This window comes from Cygnus atratus, chromosome 29 (assembly GCF_013377495.2).
Source record: "Cygnus atratus isolate AKBS03 ecotype Queensland, Australia chromosome 29, CAtr_DNAZoo_HiC_assembly, whole genome shotgun sequence".
NCBI lineage: Eukaryota > Metazoa > Chordata > Aves > Anseriformes > Anatidae > Cygnus > Cygnus atratus.
In genome coordinates this window covers 58691-77063 of record NC_066390.1, presented here as the reverse complement: position 1 = coordinate 77063, position 18373 = coordinate 58691, and the positions used below count along the sequence as shown (strand labels likewise).

General features: G+C 70.8%; 3 protein-coding genes across 3 annotated transcripts; 1 reads left to right on the top strand and 2 right to left on the bottom strand.

The window, feature by feature from the left end:
- Positions 1-155: 155 nt before the first annotated feature.
- Positions 156-1324, bottom strand: DNAJC22 (DnaJ heat shock protein family (Hsp40) member C22). The gene is made up of 2 exons (XM_035571660.1): positions 542-1324; positions 156-335 (listed from the first exon to the last, which is right to left on the bottom strand). Exons 1-2 carry the CDS (start codon positions 1322-1324, stop codon positions 156-158), a joined length of 963 nt encoding a protein of 320 aa, XP_035427553.1.
- Positions 1325-9112: 7788 nt separating this feature from the next.
- C1QL4 (complement C1q like 4) lies at positions 9113-11123 on the top strand. The gene is made up of 2 exons (XM_035571610.1): positions 9113-9634; positions 10944-11123. Exons 1-2 carry the CDS (start codon positions 9113-9115, stop codon positions 11121-11123), a joined length of 702 nt encoding a protein of 233 aa, XP_035427503.1.
- A 3035-nt stretch (positions 11124-14158) lies between these two features.
- Positions 14159-17609, bottom strand: PRPH (peripherin). The gene is made up of 9 exons (XM_035571659.2): positions 17239-17609; positions 16101-16161; positions 15819-15914; positions 15576-15737; positions 15371-15496; positions 15070-15290; positions 14624-14673; positions 14392-14468; positions 14159-14306 (listed from the first exon to the last, which is right to left on the bottom strand). The coding sequence occupies exons 1-9, from the start codon at positions 17607-17609 to the stop codon at positions 14262-14264; spliced, it is 1209 nt and encodes a 402-aa protein (XP_035427552.1). The 3' UTR covers positions 14159-14261.
- Between the last annotated feature and the right edge of the window lie 764 nt (positions 17610-18373).

Sequence of the window (18373 nt, the reverse complement as noted above, 5' to 3'; positions counted from 1 at the left end):
ATGCGACAACCCATGTGCTGGTTTGCAGGGTGCCCGGCCCCAGCACCGCATTGCGCCGAGCAGAGAAACAACGGCGGCAGCCAGAAGCCATCCTCGTGTTACAAAATCCCCTTTTGCAGCCTTTGATCTCCGCGGGCTGGGGGCTGCCGGCCCCATCACCCCGCCGCGGCCCTCCTGGGCCCCGCCAGCACCTCGTAGGCCTCCTGCAGCTCGATGAAGCGCCTCTCGGCCTCCTCGGCCCGGTGCCGGTTGTGGTCCGGGTGCCAGACCTTCACCAGCTCCCTGTAGCTCCTGTGCACGTCCTCGGCGGCGGCGCCGGACGGGATGCCCAGGACCTGGGGGTGAGATGGATGCTGGGGGGGGGGGAGTGTGGCAGCGATGGGGGCCATGAGTGCCTCTGAGCCGACCCCTTCAGCCCCAACCACCCTGACAGCAGCTGCTTACACCCCGTGCCACCCCCAGCCAGACCCCATGCCCCCCCTATTTAATTTCTTCACCCCCCCACACCTTCACCCGGGGACCCCAGTGCCGTGTCCTGCACCTTGTAGGCCCGCTGCTGCCGCTCGCTCCAGGTGCTGGGCTCGGGGCTGGTGAAGCCCAGCAGCTCGGCCAGGATCCAGCCGGCACGCAGGGGAAGGAGCAGGAGTCGCTCGGCGATGGCGCGGGGCAGCGCCGGGAGGGCCCCGAGCCAGTGCAGCGGGGTGCCCAGCACCCCGGCGGCACCGTTGAGGACGCCGTAGGCGAGCGGGGCGGCGAAGGCCAGGTAGGCCAGCCCCAGGTGGTAAAGCCGGGCCGGCAGCCGTGGCCGGGACGCCCTGGGGCGTTTGTAGCGCCGGTGGCGCTGGGCGGCGATGCTGGCGGCCAGGCTGGAGGGCAGCACCGCCAGCACCCGGCCCTGGAAGAGGAGGGAGGTGAGGAAGGCCGCGGCTAGGATGCTCAGCGCCTCGGAGGCCTGGTCGCCCACCGAGGACACCAGCAGCACCCCCAGCCCCACGGCCAGCGGCTGCGCCAGCAGCTGCGGCACCCAGGGCAGCGCCAGCGCTGCCGCCAGCCCGAAATACATCCCCACCGCCACCTGCCCCGCCAGGCGCAGGGTGCTCAGCACCGGCACGCTCCCCCCGCGCTGCCCCGGCGCCCCGGCCCCGTTGGCGGCGGCCACCCAGCCGGGGAGGTGCCACAAGTCCCCAAGCCAGCCGGCGCCGAAGCCGCCCAGCGTCAGCATCCAGAGCAGCGCGTGGCTGTCGCGGCCCAGGTAGAGGTGGTGCAGCCCCAGCGGCCCCCCCAGTGCCCACAGCCCGTAGGCCACCAGCAGCCGCTTGCCCATCCCGGGCGGCTCACGGCACCGGCATCCGGCGTCCTGAGGGAGGGAGAGGGCGGTTGGGGACATTGGGGGATGCTGGCCCCCCACCTGCGGGCCCCCACCCTGTGCCAGACCCCTCTGCATCCCCCGCGCCCAGCCGGGGCTTGTGTGTGCCCACCCAGGAGCCGTGTACCCACTCAGGACCCCCTGTGCCCACCCAGGACCCTCTGTGCCCACCCAAAGATCCCCAGGACCCACTCAGGACCCCTTTGTGCCCACCCAGGACCCCCTCTACCCACCCAGGACCCCCTGTGCCCACCCAGAGCCCCTTCACACCCACCCAGGACCCTCTGTGGCCCCCCAGCTCCCCCGCACCCACCCGGGGTCCTGCACGCCCACCCAGCAGCACCCACATGGGGTCCCCTGAGCCCACCAGCCCCCTGCACACCCACCCCCAGTTCCATGTGCCCCCCCCAGCCCTCCAGGCCCACCTCTGCCCGCGGTCTCGCAGAGCTCACAGGCGGCTCTGCTCCCGCCCCCCCCCCCCCGGTATGGACTTTGTCCCCCCACGGTGCTGGGCAAAGGGCAGAGCCGTGGCGGTGCTCCTGCAGGGATAGGGGACATGGGGTGGGAAGACCCCCTCAATCCCATAGTGCCCCCCCACTCCCACGGTGCCCCCCCAGTCCCATGGTGCCCCCCCACAACCCCACGGTGCCCCCCCAAACCCCACGGTGCCCCCCACAACCCCACGGTGCTCCCCCAGCCCCGCGATGCCCCCCTCCAGCCCCTCACCCCCTGAATTCATCTGTGCTCATTCCTGGGGCTGTGCCCCCCCACCCAGCAGCTGCCAGCCCCCCTTTGCAGCCCTCCCCCCCCACCAGTACGTCCCCCCCCCCTTCTCCTCCGTCACCGTGTTTGCTCGGCTTAGCCGCTGCCGGCCTCCAATTTGGTCTCATTCATTATTAACGGCCCCCGCCGCTGCGCTGTTGACTCAGTCGCTCCCTGAGCGGGGACTCGGGGTGGGGGGGCTGGGAGCGGTGACCCCCTCCTTGTGACCCCCTCCTCGCCTTGCCCCCCCCCCACCCCCCACGGGTGCACCCACTGCGCTCACACTGGGGGCTCAATGTGGTTCGGGGGGGGGGGGGGATGCTGGGCACCTGGCTCCCAGGGGAGCCCCGTGATGCAGGGAGGGGGCTGAGATGCTGCACCCCCCCCCCCCCCCCCCGCAGCCTCCCACACCCCCCCGGCTTAGCTGCCCATCAGGGCTGACAGCGGCCCCCCGCGCGCTGCCCACCCCGCCTGGCTGCCTCCCTGACAGCGGCTCCCAGCGGGGCCAGCCCCACGCTTGGCTGCGCTGCGCCCTGGGGGGGGGGGCGGGTTTGGGGGGGAGGGTTGCACTGGGGGGGGGCTGCAAGACCAGCCGTGACATCCCCTTTCCTGGCTGCCCCCCCCAGTAGCTGTGCCCCCCCCCACACACACACACCTTCCCCGACATGCTGCGGCGTGGGATCGATGCTAGTGGGGGGGGTCCGGGGGGGCTCGCCTGCTGGATTGATTTCTTTAAGTATCTGGATTTAAAAATGTCAAATTTGGCTCTCGTGTGCGTGGAGCTGGGCGGTCGATGGGGTTGGGGGGGGGTGAGGAGGGACCCCCCCCCCCCCCCTTTCTGCTGCTGGCATTGGTGTCATCATCAACCCCCCCATCCCCCCTAGCATGGGGAGCTGGGGCCCCTCTGGGGCTGGGGGCTCTGGGGGTGTCCCAGCAGCGGGGTGCAGGGTGCCCCCCCCCCCACGATGCCCGTTTTAGGGTGTGATTGGAGCCATTGATCAGCCCCGGCCACTGGCGTTTAAGGCATCGATTTTCGGAGCCTTCCCGCTAATTGAAGCATTTGTCATTGCCTCGTCTGGGGGGCGTCCGGCCTGGGGGCTGCCCCCCGTGAGCCAGATCCGGCCATCCTGAGTGGGACCGGAGGCTCCTGGCCATCCGCTCCGGTCCCCACGCGTGTCCCCTTGCACACACGTGTCCCAATTCACATTCACATCCCCTTGCACACGCATGTCCCTACGCCCGTTCACATCCCCACGCACACGCATGTCCCCACGCAGATCCACCCCTCCAGCAGCGACACCCCGGATTTCCCCTACACCCCCGACGCCGCTCGTCCCACGCCCAGGGGCACACGCGTGTGCCTGCACGCGCCCCACACGCAGCCGCGCCGCGCGCCCGGAGGGCTGGTGGAAGGCATCCGGCGCTGGTCCCGAATGTCACGTTGCCTTGTCAGTTTGCTGGTAATTAATGCAAACTCCGGGGCCGGAGTCCCTCCGGACTCGTACATCACTGCCAGCGCCGGGCTGCAGAGCAGCCCCTTTACCCAAGTGCTGTTATTAGGGGAATTTTATATGTATTAGCTGTTGATGCACATTAATAGATTAAAAATGTCAGCGGTGGAGGCCAGCTAATTGTCTGATTTAAATGTCTATTTGTCAGCGCGCGGCTCAGGTAGGCATGAGGCGAATCTGCAATGAGCCCCCGGCCCCGCCGGTGTGGGGCATGACACCGGGGATGGGGGCGAGCCCCCGGCCTGCGACCACCGAGGGGGCACCGGGGGCCCCACGGCAAGCAGGGGGGGCAGTGGGGTGAGGGGGGGCGGCGAGCGGGACCCCGCGGCCCAGCCGCCCGCCCTGCCGGCTGCCTAATTGCCGCCCGGCCGGGATGGATTTCTCTGCCCGACGTCCCCGGAATCCTTAATAAATGCCGCTTGTCCAGAGAATTAATCCGGGGCGGCCCGCAGCCATCCATCTCCGCACGCGCTGCCATGCCATGATGGACGGCCGCGCCGCCGGCCCGCCGATGACTCAGCCTGGGGGGCCAGGGGGGGCCGTGAATTCCCACCCCCCCCCCTTGCTGGGAGCCCCCGGGCTCCCCAGGGACGTCCCCTCGCTTCGGTGACGGCTGCTGCCACTCTGCCCCCCCCCTCGCTGGGACCCCCCCGGCACCAGCCCACAGAACAGGGGGTGCGGATGAGCCCAGATGGCTGTCTTGGGGGGGGGGGGCACGACCCCCACCCTGTCCCCCTGGTGTCACCCACCCCCTGTCCCCAGCTCACCCTGTCCTGAGCCCAACACAGCCACCAGCCCCATGCTGCTCCAGGGCCATGCCCCATTAATAACATCCCTGCCACCTCATCAGCAATTAGCAGCAGATGCTAATGAGCCTGGGGGTGGGGGGAGAGAGGGGGGGGGATGCCAGTGTAGAGGATGTGCTGGGGCACGGGGTGCACGCTGGGGACATGGGGGACAGGGTGCATGCTGGGGACAGGGTGCACGTCAGGGATGGGTGCACACTGGGGACAGGGTGCAGGGGGGGCCCTGGCCAGGCCTGCAGTACACCGGGGGGGGGGGGGGGGACACGGTGCCAGGCCCCCCGTGCGGGCAGCGGGTGACACTTTCCTCAATAGCACCACACAACGAGGTGGCCTCGGCCGCTCCTGCTGCCCTGGGGACCTGTTGAGCTGCTCTGTCCCTGCGGTGTCACCGGGCATCCCCTCCGCAGCCCCCCCAGCCGCAGCCCCCCCCCCCCCCCCCTCGCTGCTGGTTTATTGTCGCCGTTCAAGGACAATTTTCATCCAATTTAGGCCCGGCCCAGCGGCCCGGCTTTATTGCAAACATGCCCTGGATGGAGCGCGTGGCGCCCGGGCGCCTCCAGCCAATCTATATTCATTTGCACAAGGCTCCCTCCCGGCCCGCGCGGCGGGCGCTGACACGCCAATTTGTCTGCTGGTCCCAGTGCGGCGCCGTAATTGGGAGGGAAGCGCCTCGGCGAAGGCACGGGGAGAGGAACGGGGAACGTCCCCCGGCCACCGTGCGCTGGGTGTTGGGACCAGCAGCGTGCACAGCGGGCCATGGACCATGCACAACGAGCGTGCACCACGCACAAAGACCATGCGCCGTGCACCATGCACAATGACCGTGCACCGTACGCCGTGCATCACGCACCATGGACCATGCACAGTGACTGTGCACCGTGACCGTGACTGTGCACCACGCACCATGACCGTGCACCACACAAAATGACCATGCACCATGGACCACGCACAGCCCACAGTGCACCACGGACCACGCACCATGTGCTGGGCACGCACCATCCAGCACTGGGGCTTGGGGACCAGGCACGGGGGCTGGATGCGACCCCGCAGGGCCACATATCGCTGCACAAGCCCACGGGTCCTCAGGAGCCACGGAGGCAGGTGGCGACCGCGTGCTAGTGCGTGCTGGACGATTGCACCAAGGCCCCCCCTTGCCAGTGCTGCTGGCCCTGCTCGCGGCCCCGGGGCTGCGGCTTCATGCATTTATTCATGCTCTGCTCCCCGGCACCGCCGCTCCGCCGGCCGCTGCCAGCCCCGGCACTCATACGGGGGCTCGGCTCCCTGCGGTGTCCCCGCCGCGCTCCCAGCTCTTGTCCCTGGAGCTGCTGGCTCTGCGGTCCAGGATGTGTCCATCACCATCACCGTCATCCCCCAATGGCTCCCGGCAGCGTTGTCCCTGATCCGGCCTGGGGACAGTGAGAGCAGCAGGCGGCATCCGTGGGGCGGGGGCCCACCACTGCTGTGTCCCTGTGCACCGCGAGGGACCCGGGATGTCCCCACCACGGCCGCTGGCACCTGCTGGAGCCGGTGTGGGGCTCAGCACCAGTGTGGGACTGGATGGGGCCGAGCTCCCCCAAACCCAGCCACCTCCTGCGGCTGCTGGGAGCTGAGGGCAGGATCCGGCCCTGAGCCCCCCGTTCCCCCCCCTCGGCTCCTTGCTGCCACTCTCTCCGGGGCTGACCTTTCTCTCCGCCGCCGCCTCTATTTTTACCATCCGTGTTTGCTCTCCCCTCCCGCCCCTTTCTTGCTGTCGCTGCCAGCTGGTGCTCGGGGCCGCAGCTGCCCCCCCTGGGGTGCAGCACCAGTTGCCAGCCCCACCCCCCCCCCCCCGAACCCAGACAGGGCCAGGAGCATCCAGAACCCCCAGTGTTCCCCCGTGTCCCCAGGGCAAGGACCTTTTGGCCAGGCACCCAGTCCCCGCGAGCCCCCGGCGCTTGCTAATTAGCGTTTGGGCTTCCCCTCGCAGCCTCGCTAATTAATTCACTGTTGTTGCTCATTAAGATCAGCCAGCGGAGGGGGTGGCGGTGGCAGAGGCGGTGGGACTCCGGCGTCCCCGTCCCCGGGGAGCGGCTCGGGCAGCATCGATCGCGCCCGGACCCTGTCCCCGCCGGGGGAGCTGCTCCCCGCCGCTGTAATTTGTTGCACAAACATCGCCGGGCGGTTCAGGATTGCATTGATCCCCCGCATAAAGGGCCCATAAATCCATCCGAGATCCCGGCTGATGGATCGGCGCCCTTTGGAGGGAGCTGGCCAGGCCTGCAAATTTAAAAACTGTACGGATAAATTACACACGGGCGCTACGGCGGGAGCATCTCCCGCCGCCCGCACGCCAGCATGCATATGCACATGCACACACGTGTGCACAGGCACAGTGCCTGCTCACACGCGTGCAGACATGCACACGCATAGTGCATGCACTCACACCCATGCGCACACACACAGCTTGCATCCCTGCACGCGCACACGGATGCGGAGGGACAGACGCTGACCCCACAAGGACACGCGTGGCCCCTGCACACCGGAGGGGAACGGAGTCCCCCCGGCGCAGGGGTGTGGGGCTGCCCCCCCTACACCTCACTCCTCTCTCTAATTGCAGCGCAGAGGCAGCGGCGAGGCCGCGGGGAGCAGCCCCGGCTCCCCGAGCGCGGAGGGCGAGACTTCGCTTTGCATAAAGGAGCAAATTCAGGCAGGGTTTGAAAAAGAGCAGCCGTAAATCAGCTCCCCCCGTGCCCCCGCTGCGGAGGCAGCCGGGGGCTGCAGGACGCATCCTGACCCCTGCGCTGTGCCCGCAGCGGGGGGACCCAAGAATCCCCGGGGTGCGGGGGCTCTGCCCGAGTCCTGGTGGTTGGGGACCGGCTGCATGTGCCCACCCCCCCCCCCCCCTCCCAAAAGCAAGGGGACCCTGAAAATGGGCCAGCGGCCACCTGCCCATAGGGACCCCGAGTGGGCTGCGTGGGGCTGCGTGGGGCTGTGTGACCCTTCCCAAAGCCCCCCCTGCCCCTGCAGCCTCCTGCAGCGTGCACACAGCCGTGCCCCTGAGCCCATGCACGCTCACACCCCTGCACCCATCTCACGCACACCAAGAAACGCACACACGCAGCATGGCCCTGGCAAACATGCGCCTGCGCCCTGCACACGCACACCTTGCACGCACACCAGTGCAGAGCCAGCCCTGAGCATGCACACGCATGATGCTTGCACACACAGCTGTTTGCACACACAGAGCTCTGTGCACACACACGCTGCTTGCACACACACAGCCCCAGTACACACATGCTGAGCCCTTTACACACACGCACGCCCCCACATGCAGCCCCCCAGCCCTGCACGCCCCCCCAGCCCTGCACCAGCACCTCCGCTGCACCCAGTGCACCCCTGCACGCGCACCCCGGCCATGCACACGCGTGCACACCTGCACCAGCACCTCCCCGCACACTCACTCTCACCCCCTCCTGCGCCCCCCGGGCACCCTCCCCCCTGCACACTCACCCCCCCCTCCTCGCTCTGGTCCCCCCCCCGCCCCCGCCCCCGCCGTGCCCGGTGCCGTCGAGCGGGGCGGGCGGAGCGGGGCTGCGGGCGCGGCGCGGCGCGGGCGGCGGTCCCGGCACGTGGCTCCCGGCGCCGCGGGCGGCAGGTACCGGCGGGCACCGGCGGGAGGGTGGGGGGGGACCACCGGGAACCGGGAGGGGGGACACTGGGAGGCACGGCCCCGGGCCCGGTTGGGGCGGCCCCGACAGCCCCGGCCCCGCCGGAACCGCCCCGGGCGGCGCTGGCCGGCCCCGCCGCCGCCGCTGCGCACCGGGGAGAGCGGGGCAGCGGGGGGCGCTCCCGGGGGGGGGTCCCGGGGGAGGGGGTCCCGCTCCCGGGCAACTTGGCGAGAAGTTGCCCCGCGCGGCGCGGCGGCGGCTCCATCCCGGCTCCATCCCGGCTCCGGTTACATCACCAGCTCCAGCACCGGCTCCGGTCCTGGTTGCATCATCGGCTCCGGTCCCGGCTCCGACACCGGCTCCGGTCCTGGTTGCAGCAGGAGCTCCGCTCCCGGCTCCAGCCCCGGCTCCGCTCCCGGCTCCAGCCCCGTCCCGACTCCCGGCTCCGCTCCCGGCTCCGTCGGTGGCTCCGCTCCCGGTTCCATCCTCGGCTCCGCTCTCGTCCCCTTCACCGCCTGAAGTCCCGGCTCCACCCGCAGCTCTGCTCCCGGCTCCGGTCTCGGCTCCGGTGCCAGACCCGACTCCATCACCAGCGCCAGTCCCTGCCCCAGCTGCATCCCCGCTCCCGGTCCTATTCTCGGTCCCAGCCCCGTTCCCGTCCCCATTCCCGTTCCTGTTCCCAGCCCCGTTCCTGTCCCCAGCCCCATTCCTGTCCCCAGCCCTGCTGCCATCCCCATCACTGTCCCCATCCCTATTCCCACTGCTCTCCCCAGCCCTGTCCCCAGCCCTGCCGCCAGCTCCATCCCCATCCCCACCGCTGTCCCCATCCCCGTCCCCATCCCTCCCCATCCCCTCTCCCAGCCCGGTCCCCGCCGGGGCGTGAGGCTCAGCGGGCGGCGGGGCGCCGTCCGCCCCCCCGGCACCACCATCGCTCCCAAGGGCGACGAGGACCTTCTGGCGCTGGCCGCCTCCCGGCTGAGCCGCAGGAAGCGGGTGGCCGGGGCGGCCGTCGGCGTGGCCATGGTGCTGGTGCTGCTGGTGGCCATCCCGCTGCTGGTGCACAGCTCCAAGGCGGCCGCGCACTACGAGATGCTGGGCAGCTGCCGCATGGTCTGCGACCCCTACCCCGGCCCCGAGCTGCCCCCCGCCTCCCCGCCACCCTTCCTGCCGGGGGCCAAGGGTGAGCCAGGGCGCAAGGGCCGTGCCGGTGTACGGGGCCCCCCCGGGCCACCAGGGCCACGGGGACCGCCGGGCGAGCCGGGCCGGCCAGGGCCACCGGGACCGCCGGGTCCGGGACCCGGGGGGTACATCCCCTCCTTCTACAGCCCCAAGATTGCCTTCTACGCCGGGCTGCGGAAGCCCCACGAGGGCTACGAGGTGCTGCGCTTCGACGACGTGGTGACCAATGTGGGCAACTACTACGAGCCGTCGAGCGGGAAGTTCACCTGCCCCCTGCCCGGCATCTACTTCTTCACCTACCACGTCCTCATGCGCGGCGGCGATGGCACCAGCATGTGGGCTGACCTCATGAAGAATGGGCAGGTACGGGCCGGGACCCCCAGGCAGCTTCCCCCGGTACCCTGCTCACCCCCAGCCGGCCCCTTGCCCTGTTCCAGCTCAGCTCCTCCAGCCCCACTGCTCCGTGCCTTCCCCCGCCCGGCCCCTCCAGCCCCGTTCCCGCTGCCGGCTGCCCCATCCCCGCTCTCCCTGCCTGCTCTCCTCGCTTCTCCATCCCGGTTCCCCTGTCTTGGTTTTCCCATCTTGTTTCCTCCCATCCCAGTTCTCCCTTTCTGGTTTCTCCTCACCCTGGTTCCTCCACCCCATTCCCCCATCCTGGCTCCCCCCTGCCCCCCACCCCCAGTTCCCACCATCCCAGTTCCCACGTTCCATTTCCCCCACCCAAGCCCTCCACCCCGATTCCCTACGCCGATTCCTGTCCCCATTCCCTCTTCCCCATTCCCCCACACCCATCTCCACCCATCCCATTCCCCCGATCCCATCCCTCTTCCCCTGCATCCCTTTTCCCTGGACCCATGGAGCCACCCCAGGGTGCAGCGCAGCGCCTGCAGCCCCAGACCCGTCCCCACCACCCACCTCCGAGGCACAAACCCCCCCCCGTCCCCGGTACTCCCACCATGGGGAAGGGGATTTATGCTCCCCCAGGACTGGGGGGGCTCAGAGCTGGCAGGGAGCGGGGTCTGCCTGCAGCCGGGGGGACCAGCTGTGCCCCCCCAGCCAGGACGGATGCCCCTGGATGCCTGGCCAGCGCTGGGGGGCACCGGTTGTGCCCCCCGCCTGGTCCCTTTGTTCACAGAGGCGCAGCCAGGCTGGCAGCTCCCTTCCCTGCCTCGCCCCGGACGTTTTCCATTTATTGTGGGATAAATGAGCATTGATCTGCTGCGGTCGATGCCAGCCCTGCCGCCCCCCTGGGAGCTGCCTCCTCTCCCCGGGTGCCCCCAAAACCCTCGGGGGGGGAAGAGGAACACGGGGCAGGGGACAGCCACAGGCTCCCGGAGGCACCAGGGCTCTCTGGCCCCCTTTGGGACCAGGCAGGATGTGAGACCCAGCCCCAACAGCGGGGCCATCCCATCCCGGGGGACCCTGGGTCGTGGGGGGGGCTTTGTCCCTGCCACCTCCTGTCACCACAGCAGCTGCTGGGGGGCCGGGGAGGGGGGGGCGATGCTGGGGTCCCTCACCCGGTTCTGCCGCAGATGGGCGGCACGACCTTGAGTGGCGACAGACGGTGGGGCTCGAGCGGGCTGGGGGGGCATGGAGCAGCTCAGCACCCTCTTCCTGATCTCCTCCCTGGGGGACCTCCTTATACTGGGGGGGGGGGGTGCTGCACCCCCAGGTGCGGGCCAGCGCCATCGCGCAGGACGCGGACCAGAACTACGACTACGCCAGCAACAGCGTCATCCTGCACCTGGACGTGGGCGACGAGGTCTGCGTCAAGCTGGACGGCGGCAAGGTGCACGGCGGCAACACCAACAAGTACAGCACCTTCTCGGGCTTCATCATCTACCCGGACTGAGCCCCGCAGGGACGGGGCACCGGGGGGGGCCACCTCCTGCTGCACAGCCCCCACTGATCTGTCTGCCCCCCGCAACAGCCCCGGGGCGATGGGACACCCGTAAGGACCCCCCCGTGCGCACACACACACCCCCACACTCGCTGCCCCGCACTCACACACACGTGCACAAACACCTCGCAGCCCCACCCCCTCGCACCCCCGCCCCATGCACACCTGCGTGCACGCTCGCACAGCGGCTCCCTGCACACCCGCGTGCATGCAGCAGCCCCCCCCCCCACGTGTAAATGCCCCTCTAGCACACCCCCAAATCCCGTGATCCCCCCCCCCACTGTGTTCCACGCACCCCCGCATGCCAGCGCCCCCAAGGACACTGGGGGGGCCCGGTGCTCTCCCGTCTCCCCCCCCCCAGAGCCCCCCAACCCCAAACCCCGCGGCTGATTGCTGGGCTCGCGTTCCCCCAATAAACCACGCTGGGTTTGGAGACGTGGCCACTGCCTCCTGGGGACAGCATGGGGAGGACACTGGGGACTGAGGGGGGGGGCAGTGACCCCCCCCGATCGGTGCTGACCCCATCTGCCTGTCACCACCGTGCTGGTAACAAACTTGGGGCTGCTGGTGAGGATAATAACGGGCACCTTTTGGCCACGCTGGCTGGCCCCGGGGATGGGAAGGGCCCCCCCTTCACCATGCACACTTTTCTGGGGGGAGCACACTGGGGCCACCTCGTGCCCTGGCAGCATTTTGGGTCCCCAGAATGGCAGGAGGCAGCCCCAAGATGCGCCCCCCCCCCCCCCCACAACCCTGGGCCTCCCCAGAGCCTCCTCCCCAGTGCAGGCACTGCGTAGCCATCATGGGGGGGACAGCGCAGCCCTGCCTGCCAGGGGGGCAGCACCCAGGGCCCCCATGGGGGCAGCAGCAGGGCAGGGGCTCCCAGCACCCACAGAGACCCCGCGGCAACGTGCAGCACAAAAGAGTTTATTAGCAGCGTGATGGTGCCCACGGGGGCAGCCCCCAGCCCCGGGGGGGTGGACGTGGTCACAGCTGCCCCGGGTACTTGCAGGGGCCCTGGTGGGGGGACACGGGGACCAGGCCGTGCTGGGCCACGCAACCCCAAAGGTTCCTGAGCACCTCCATCACGCCAGGAAGGCCCTGCAAATCCTGCCACAGCAGCTGCAGCAGCAGGGTCACACGCTGCGGGGGAAAGCCTGAGTGCACAGCTCTGCATGGGACACCCCCGGAATGGGGGCACGACACCTGGGTGCCCCCGGCCTCCCTGCCCCACGCAGTGCCCTCCAGTCTGAACCCCGGGGTCCCCTCCACCTCCCCAGGGAATTTCCCCCTGCCCCGCTCCCCGGTCCCCCTCTGACCCCAGGTCTCCCTCCCCTCACCCAGGGTCTGTCCATCTCCCCCCCCCGGCACAGGACTTTCCCCCGCCCCCCCAAGGCCTCCCCACCTGAGCCTTGGGCAGAGCCAGCACCTTGGGGTCCTCGTACCCCCAAAAAGCTGGTAGGGGGGGTCCCCACAGTCAGGCTCCCTCTGCCCCAGGGTGTCCCCCACCTCCACAGGGACCCCCCGGCCAGGACCTCCCCACCTGAACCGTGCTGGAGCCTGCCCAGCACCTTGCCAGAGCTGGCACCGGCCCCTCGGGGTCCTGCTGGCCCTTGTCCTCCCTGAAGAGCTGCACCACCATGCTCTTCCACCTGGAGAACATCTCTTCTTGCCCCCCCCCCCACACACACCCCCGGCTGGTCACCCACCTGGTGGGCGCCCCACATGCAGCTGCGGGGGGTGAGGCGCGGCATGCGGAAGAAGCGCTCTTTGGACGCCCCAGGGCGAGACAGCGGGGGGGAATTTTGGGGTGGGGGTGGGGTCAGCACTGGCACCTGTCCCTTAACACCCCCCCCATACAAACCATGGTGACGGGCACACGGTGAGGCAAGCCGTCGTTGGAGGATGCTCTGGGGGCCTCAGTGCCTGCGGATGGGGTGCATGGGGGGGTCCTGAGCCCCGGCACGGCCCCCCCCAGGCAGCGTTGGGGGGGGCAGGGGGTGTACCTGGGGTGCTGCTTTCATTCGAGGGGGGGTCTGGGAGCGTGCACGCGCTCTCCTGGCTAAGGAGGGAGCCTGGCGGTGCAGCTTGGGCGCCCCCCCGCGGCTTGTGGGGGCCCCTGCGCCCCCCGCCCAGCTCCTGAGGTGCCCCCGGCCGAGGAGGGGACCTCAGCACCGGCAGGGTCTGCCCCCCGTGGCCCCCCCCCGCCCCGCTCAGCTGCTTACCGGGCAGGACAGGGGCCAGCGCGGCCGGAGGGGGGGGGTCACAGTTATGGGGTGGGGGGGGCACCCAAACACCGGGGTCCTGCCTGCGGGAGGGGGGCACCCACCTGCCTTCACTGCTCCGTGTGTTTGTTGAGGATGCGGGGGGGGGGCGTTAGGGGCGGGCTGAGGACTCCCCCCCCCCCCAAAAAAAATGCCCCGGGATGGGGGGGGTGTGGCGCTGGCCGGGGCGTGCTCGTCCTCCCCCCGCAGCCCCAGGCGGGGACCCGGCGGTATTTGGGGCCTCCCAACGGCACCGCCCCCAGCCCCATCCCGGGGCTGGAACCGAGCAGCCCGGGCACAGCCCCAAGGCCGGACCGGGTCCCGGGGGGAACGGGGGCGTCCCGGGGGGCTGCAGGGCCCGGCTGTCCTCGCCGCCGGGGGGGCCGCGTGACGCCATGGGGGAAGGGGCCCCGGTCCCGGTCCCGGTCCCGGTCCCGGTCCCGGTCCCGGTCCCGACCCCCGGTACCGCCACCGACAGCGCCGCCTCCGGGCTCCAGCCTTTATTTGCCGCTCAAGCGCGAACGGGGACGACGGGGTGGCAGCACCCGGCCCCCCCCCAGGGCCTCCCCGTCCCCAGCCCACCCCCGGGGGGGCAGCACCGGGGCGGGGCGGGGGGGGCCGCGATCGGTACAACGGAAAATCCGCCCGCGGTGGCGGCACGGGGAGAACCAAAGGGCGATAACCAGCGATAAATGGGGGGGGGGGGGCACGGGGGGGCGGCCCCGCTCCCCGGCCACGAGCGGGGAGTCCCGGGGGTCCACCCCGGCCTCCGTCGGTGGGGGCAGCACGGGCAGGCAGCACCGGGGGGGCACCGGGAGCCCACCCCTCACTTGGGCTCCGCTCGCTCCTTGTGTGACTCCGTTACCACCTGCTGCGGGGGGAGAAGGTGGGGGTCAGCCCCACACCGGGGGGGGTCAGCCCCACACCGCGGGGGGGGTCAGCCCCCCCTTGCTTACCTGCCCATCCCTCATCTCGATGGTTTTGATGAGCAGCATCCTCCGCACGGGGCTCGGCACCGGTTCCAGCTCAAGCACTGGGGCACGGAGAAGCCGTCAGCCCCCCACCGGGACCTCGGGGTGCAGGCAGGGGGGCAGCACAGCCCCAAAGGATGCAGCTGCACCCTCCGGGGGTCCCCGTCCCCCCGTGCCCCCAAATCTGGGCTCATTCCTCAGCCCGGCCAGCCCTCACCTGAGCTTCTGGTGCTGAAGGAGGCAGCGGGGTGCGGGGGGAAGGTGGCCCTGGGGAGGGAGAGGGCGGTGAGGGGAGGGCGGGGGGGTCCCGGTGACCCTGGCTCGTGCTGAGCCCTCGGCCACGGGAGGAGCTCGGGGCTGGCGGCAGCAGCAGGGCCAGGGCAGCTCCCCTGCATGGCCTTGTTTTCTGTGTGCAGCGAGAAATTCTCAGGGGAACTTCTCCAAGCGTGGGAGCGATGCGCGGAGCTGTGGTTTGCAGTTAAATTCCATAACAAGGGGGTGACTGGGATGGGGGGTTGACCCTGTTCTATGGCTGGAGTCTGCATGGCTGCACCCTGTAGGGCTCCCAGCACTGACAGGGACACGAGGCCATGGGTGCTGCTCCCTCCCTCGTGTCCCAGCCCGAGTGCTGCCTTCCCCAGCGGGACCACCACAGCGCCTCACCGGCTCTCCTCGCCCTCCAGCAGCTTGCGGTACGTGGCGATCTCGATGTCCAGGGCCATCTTGATGTTGAGCAGGTCCTGGTACTCGCGCAGGTGCCGCGCCATCTCCTCCTTCATGTGCTGGATCTCCTGCTCCAGCCGCCCCACCACGTCCTGGTAGCTTCCGATCTCCACCCCAAACTCGTCCTCCATCTCCCGCATCTGCCGCTGCAGCGCCTCGTTCTGCGGGGAGGGGGGAAAAGGAGCGGCAGGGGGCTGCGGCTGGTCCCTGCGTGTCCCCCCCCGTGTTCCCCGGTGCTCACCATGCCCTTCAGCCCGTCCACCTCGCAGGTGAGGCTCTGGATCTGCCGCCGGGACTCGTTCATCTCCTGCCTCGCCAGCCGCAGCGCCTCGTGGTTGCGGTTGGCCGCGTCTGAGAGATCGGCGAACTGCAGGGACCGGGGCGGGGGTGTCAGGGCTGCGGGGGCATCCTGCCCCCTCCCCATGCCCCCGCATGTCCCCGGGTACCTTTGACTTGTACCACTCCTCGGCTTCCTGCAGGTTCTTCACGGCGATGCTCTCATACTGGGTGCGGATGTCGCGCAGCGCGGCTGTCAGGTCCGGCTGGCGGAGCTCCACCTGCACCTCTGCCTGCTGGCTCTGCGCGCTCACCTCCAGGTCCCGCAGCTCCTGCAGCACCACAGCACGTGGGCAGTCACACCGGCATCCCCCGTGCCACACCCCTCGCCACCCCACAGCCCCGGCACACACCTCCTCGTGCAGCTTCTTCAGGAAACCGATCTCATCCATCAGCAGCTCAATTTTGCGCTCCAGCTCCAGGCGGGACAGCGTGGCGTCATCTACGTCCTGCGGGGAGAAAACCGTGTTGAGCTGTGGGGAATGTGGAGGGAACGGGACCCCCGGGACCCCCACTGTGTCCCCCCCGCCCCGGAGCCGTGCAGCGCAGGGAGCGCCCGGTGTGTCACCAAGACTTTGCACGGAGGCACAGGCACTGTGCGGGGTGTGCGGGGGACTGGGACGCCACCCGCTCACCTTGCGGAACAGCACGAGGCTCTTCTCCGCATCCTCCCGCTTCTGCATCTCATCCTCCAGCCTGGGGGGCAGCAGCGGTGAGAAGGGAGGAGGGGGACGGGGTGCAGACCCCCCACCCTGAACCTGCCACTGCCTGGGTCCCCCTGCACAGCGCATGGGATAGAGGAGGAGGAGCAAGAGGGGCCCCACAAGCCTGAGGTCCCCCCCTCGCGCCCCCCAGCTGCAGGCAGGCCCAGCCCCTCCTCCAGAACCCACAGGTCCCTGGGATCCCCCACCCCGGTCCCCACCGCAGCGCCCTGGGGCAGGGCCCCGACCCCATTGCAGCCTCGTGGGTCCCTCCCCGGGACTTGCTCCTTCCCAGGGGGCTCAGCTCCACCTCTGGCCCCACCTCCTCCCAGTGCTCGTCCCAGTCTGCTCCCAGTGCGTCCCCTCCTGCAAGGCGGGGACCCTGCGCCCTGCCCTGGGCCCCACCCTTCCGCAGTCCCCTGTTCCCCCCCAGCCCCCCCGTGCATCCCCACAGCTTTCCCCAGCGCACACCGGCTGTATCCCCTGGCCCCTCCCCAAAAAACCCTCGGTTCCTCCCAGGGCATCCCGCTGCACGCCCCGGTCCCCTCCCCAGCAGCCCCGGCGCCCCCCGTCCCCATCCCCACTTCACGCCCGGGGCATCTCCATCACCCCCATCCCGGTGCCTTCTCCAGCGCGTCCCTGTGCCCACCCCAATGCTCTCCGGGGCACCCCCCGCTCCCCATCCCGGCGCACGTCCCTGTCACCGGGACACTCCCGGCCCCTACCCAGCGCATCCCGGTTCACGCCCCGGTCCCCACCCCCGTGCATCCTCCCTCAGCCCCCGGTCCCCATCCCGGTTCACCCATCAGTCCCCACCCCGGTTCACGCCCCGGTCCCCACCCCGGTGCATCCCCCCTCAGCCCCGGGTCCCCCTCCCGGTTCACGCCCCGGTCCTTCCCCCGGAGCATCCTCCCTCAGCCCCCGGTCCCCATCCCGGTTCACCCACCGGTCCCCACCCCGGTTCACGCCCCGGTCCCCACCCCGGCGCATCCCCCCTCACCCCCCGCTCCCCACCGCCGCCCCTCCCGGGCCGTTCCCCGGTCCTCCCCCCGGTGCCGGGCCCGCCGCCCACCGCTGCCGCAGCCCCCGCAGCTCGGCGGCCAGCCCGTCGCGCTCGGCCTGGAGGCGATCGCGGTCGCGGCCGAGGCGCTGCAGCCGCTCCCGCAGCCCCCGGAGCTCGCCCTGCACCAGCCCCGCGGCGCGGGGGGCGGCGGCGGCGGCGGCGCGGCCCAGGGCGGAGCGCAGGGCCCCGTTCTGCCGCTCCAGCGCCCGCACCCGCTCCAGGAACGCTGCGAAGCGATCGTTGAGCGCCGCCAGCTCCGCCCGCTCCGCTCCCCGCGCCGCCGCCGCCTCCGCCAAGCGCCCGGGAGCGGCGGAGACCGGGGCCGGCTGAGCCCCGGGGACGCGGCGGGGCGCGGGGGGGGCGCGGCCGCCGCGGTCCATGGCAGCAGCGGGGAGGCGGCAGCGGTCCCAGGCTCCGGTCGTTTATAGCGGGAGGCTGCTCCGCCCCGCCGGGGGACTCCGGTAGCGAGAGGACGGGTCTGCGAGCGGGGGGAGCGCGGCCCGCCCCCGCCTCGGGCTGCAGGGAGCGCCCCGGGGGCTCGGGGAACGATGGCACCGAGGGGGGGGGGGCGCGGGGAGCGGGGCCGGGAGCACCGGGGGGCTGGCGCTGCCCCTGCCGGGGTGCAGTGAAGGGGCCGGGGGATGCACGGGCAGGAATCGCAGGGGGACCCCCAACATAGTGCGGGGTGGGGCCGGGGGGGCACAGCTCCCTCCCCCCCGTGGGGCTGCAGAGGGAGCCCCATTCAGGCTTCTGCAAGGCTCTGCAGAGCCCCCCCCCAGCTGGGTGCCCCCTGTCCAGAGTGCTGCAGGCCCTGTCCCCAGCAGCCAAGGGAGGGGGCACCCTGTCCCCGTCCCCCCCACCCCCGGGCCGTGACTTGGCTCCTGCAGAGCCGCCATGCACAGGGGCAGCGCTGAATAACGGGCCTTGGCCCCCCTCCATCCCCCCCCTCCCCCTTCCTGGGCATCGCTGCAGCAGGGCGGTGCTTTACGGGAAGCGGCCGGGTGCTATGGGGGGGGTGTCTGTGCTCCCCACCATGCCCAGCAGCCCCCCAGGCTCCGCAGAGCGATGCCAGGCAGGCCAGGAGCTGCGACGCCACGTAGGGCCCGTCTGCACCAGCGCCCTGGGCTAACCCAGCCCTGCCCAG